Source organism: Helianthus annuus, chromosome 13 (assembly GCF_002127325.2).
Source record: "Helianthus annuus cultivar XRQ/B chromosome 13, HanXRQr2.0-SUNRISE, whole genome shotgun sequence".
Classification (NCBI taxonomy): Eukaryota; Viridiplantae; Streptophyta; class Magnoliopsida; order Asterales; family Asteraceae; genus Helianthus; species Helianthus annuus.
The window spans coordinates 148903782-148907473 of NC_035445.2; the positions used below are offsets into that span (position 1 = coordinate 148903782).

At 47.2% G+C, this 3692-nt stretch overlaps 1 protein-coding gene across 1 annotated transcript; it reads right to left on the reverse strand.

Moving 5' to 3' along the window:
• Positions 1-301: 301 nt before the first annotated feature.
• On the reverse strand, positions 302-1885 carry LOC110901923. The gene is made up of 2 exons (XM_022148679.1): positions 1688-1885; positions 302-1585 (listed from the first exon to the last, which is right to left on the reverse strand). The coding sequence occupies exons 1-2, from the start codon at positions 1883-1885 to the stop codon at positions 302-304; spliced, it is 1482 nt and encodes a 493-aa protein (XP_022004371.1).
• Positions 1886-3692: the final 1807 nt, after the last annotated feature.

Here is a 3692-nt window from a genome sequence, read left to right on the forward strand (position 1 = left end):
GGCCTTCCCTTAGGAGTCTGTCATTTTCGTCGTTAGTAGTAAGACGTCGTAGCAAGGGCAAACCAACTTCCGCGAGTATCATTGCTTCCGCGCCATAGGTTAGGCTGAAGGGGGTTTCATTGTTACTCATCTTAGGCATTGTTCGATGTGCCTAGAGGACGTTCGGCAGTTCTTCCACCCAAGAGCTTCCTTCATAACCTAGTCTCCTTTTTATCCCGTCCAGCAAACTCCTATTTGCCCGTTCCATCTGGCCATTTCCTTGGAGATGTGCTACCGATGTAAAGATTTGTTGAATCTGAAGTTATGCACACCAGTCTTGCAAGACCCTATCGGTGAATTGCGTTCCATTATCGCTTACCAAATATAGCGGCAACCCAAACCGGCACACTATGTGTTCCCAGAGGAACTTCTTGGCGTTTTCCGCGGTTATTTTGGCCAAGGGTTTCGCTTCAACCCACTTGGTGAAATAGTCAATTGCTACAATAAGGTATTTTAGCTTCCCGGGGGCCAGCGGGAATGGCCCCACGATGTCCACCGCCCATTTCTGGAAGGGCCAGGCCGCTGTAACTGGGATTAGGTTGTTCTTGGGACGGAGTGTTTGGGGAGCAAACTTTTGGCAACTGCGGCACCTTCTGAGCTCTTCTACCGCGTCCTCGTGCATCTCGGGCCAATAGTACCCGACGTTGTGAATTTTGGCAACCACTGCCCGGGGCCCGGCATGAATGCCACTTATGCCAGCGTGTATTTCTTGGATTAGGTATTTTGCTTCCGCCTGGTATACACACCGCAGTAGTGGTCCCAAATATGACTCCCGGTACAGGACACCATTGTTTACTTCATACTGTAATGCTTTAGTTTGTATCTTTTGAGCTTCGCCTCTGGCGGAGGGTAATTCCCCTTTTGCAAGGAGCTTTAGTATGGGAGTGTACCAACAGGGTTCTTCCGCCGTGACAGCGTAGACTTCCGGGGGTTCAATGGAAAGCATTTGCAAAGTTTCTACCTTTACTTCTCTTTCCATACCCGAAGTAGCAAGTTTGCTCAAGGCGTCTGCTATTTGGTTTTTTACTCTGTGGACGTGATTAAGTGTGACATTGTCAAAGGAAGCAATGAGCTCCTTCGTTTTAGCCAAATACTTCGCCATTGATGCGTCCTTGGCTTCGTAAGTTTCGTTTACTTGATTATTAACCAGTAAAGAGTCAACATACGCATCAACTCGTGTAGCTCCCATAGATTGGGCCATCCTCAAGCCTACGAGTAGTGCCTCGTATTCTGCTTCATTGTTGGAACATTCAAAATCAAAACGTAAGGCATACATCAGCCTTATTTCGTCTGGGCTTATCAGCATTAGGCCTGCCCCGGAACCTTTCCCGCTAGATGATCCATCAGTGTAAAGTTTCCAGGTTTGCCTGGCTGTGCTGGATTCTGGGATGTCCTGAATGGCGGTATCCTGTATAGTTTCTACATCCGGAATTTCGACCAAGAAATCAGCGATCACCTGCCCCTTGATTGTTGTTCGCTTTCGATACTCAATATCCAGGGCTCCCAACTCGATCGCCCATTTAGCCAATCTTCCGGAAATCTCTGGCTTGTGCAAAATTTGCTGTAGCGGGTAGTTTGTTAGAACCTATACGCGGTGCCCTTGAAAGTATCTTCGTAGTCGCTGGGTAGCGTGAACCAGAGCTAGTACCAACTTTTCGAGCGTTGGATACCGCATTTCGGGTCCCGCCAGAACTCGGCTGATGTAGTATATGGGCGTTTGTTTCCCATCTCTCTCCACCATGAGCACCGCGCTTACCGCGTTATGGGCCGCCGCCAGATACATTTTGAGTAGTTCTTCCGGGTATGGCGCTGTCAACATTGTTAGTTTATCGATAAAACGCTTCATGTCTTGCAGGGCTTCTTCCGCTTCGCTGGTCCATTTGAAATTTTTCTTGTTAAGGCAATCTTTCAGCGTCTTTATGAATGGCAAAGATCTCTCGGTGTGTCTTGCCAGGAATCTTTTTATGGCCACTAGACGCCCGTTTAATGCCTACGTCTCTTTCAAAGTCCTGGGGGAGGGCATCCGTGTTATGGCGGCTACCTTTTCCGGGTTAGATTTAAAGCCATCCCGTGTGACCACTACCCCCAAGAACTTGCCTTCCTCTAACCCAAATGAACACTTCTTGGGGTTGAGTTTAATATTGTATTTTCTGAGCTTTTGGAAGGTTTCTTCAATGTCTTCGAGCATTTGTTTTTCTTCCATGCTCTTAATTACCAAATCGTCAACGTATACTTCTAAGTTTCTGCCGATTTGTTTTTCGAAAGCCTTGTCCATGAGCCGCTGATAGGTAGCTCCGGCGTTTTGTAGACCAAAAGGCATTTTAGTATAACAAAAAATGCCCACGTCGGTATGAAACGTCGTTTTTTCTTCGTCTTCTCTTGACATTTTGATCTGGTGATATCCCTTATAAGCGTCTAGGAAGCACTTGTACCTAAAAGGGACCAGAGAGTCCACCTTGAAATCCATCTCCGGCAGCAGGTAGGCATCTTTGGGGCATGCTTTATTCAGGTCTTTAAAGTCGATACACATTCGCCATGTGCCGTCTGGTTTCTTGACCATCACATGGTTCGATACATATGTGTGATACTTTGTTTCTCTGAGAATTCCATCTTTAACCAACTTTCGTACATCTTTGACTACCGCTGCTTTTCGATCTGGAGCCATGCTGCGTTTGCCTTGTGCGACCGGTTTAATGCCCGGGAGTGTTGCTAGCTTGTGTTCTGCCTTATCCTTGGGTATCCTAGTTATGTCAGAGTGTTCAAAAGCAAAGATGTCAGTATTCTTTCTCAACAGCTGTTTCAGGTTATTTTTTACTTCAGGGGAGAGACTGTCCCCTATTGTTACTGTCTGATCTGGGTGGCGTGTGCTTAACACCCACCTTTCTGGGCCGATGGCGCTGGTAGGCCCTTGGCGGCATCTCTTGGTGTCTAATACCTCTCCCACCTTATCTCGAAATACTGTAGCAATACCCCGTGGGGAGGGAAACTTCATGAATTCTCGTGCCGTAGATACGATGGCATCCAATTTCCCCAGGGTGAACCTTCCGATGATTACATTGTGGTAAGACTCAACGCGTACCACAAGGAATGTAAGGAGTATGTTTCTTTCCCGGGGGGCTTGTCCGAATGTGACTGAGAAGGTAATTTGGCCAATTGGATCAACCTTTTCCCTAGTGAAACCTTTAATAGGGGCGTGCACTGACTCAAGCAGTCTTCTATCTTCTGGTTGCATTTTTTTGAAGCAATGCTCATAGATGATATCTTCTGAACTCCCAGTATCTACCAGGATCCTTCTCATGTTATAATCACCTACCGAAGCGGAAATGATTAAGGCGTCAGTGGTGAGGTGTAAGTCTTCCACGTGAGGCTCGATTGTCATGGTTGCCAGTATCTAGGGTTCGAGCGTGGAGAAACTCCGTTTGGCTTCTTTTCCCTTATCCGTGTATACCGTGTTTAACTCTCGCGGCCTCTTACCCGCCGCTTTGTCGTTTTCTTCTTTGACAGGGGGCGGGCACTGTTTGATGTCTCGCACCAGGTGGGCCAATTTACGCTTCACGAAATACTCGATCTGCTTCTTTAACTGAAAACAGTCATCGGTATCATGGCCGCTCCCTTTGTGGTACTCACAGTACTTGTTTGTGTCTTTGTTGGGG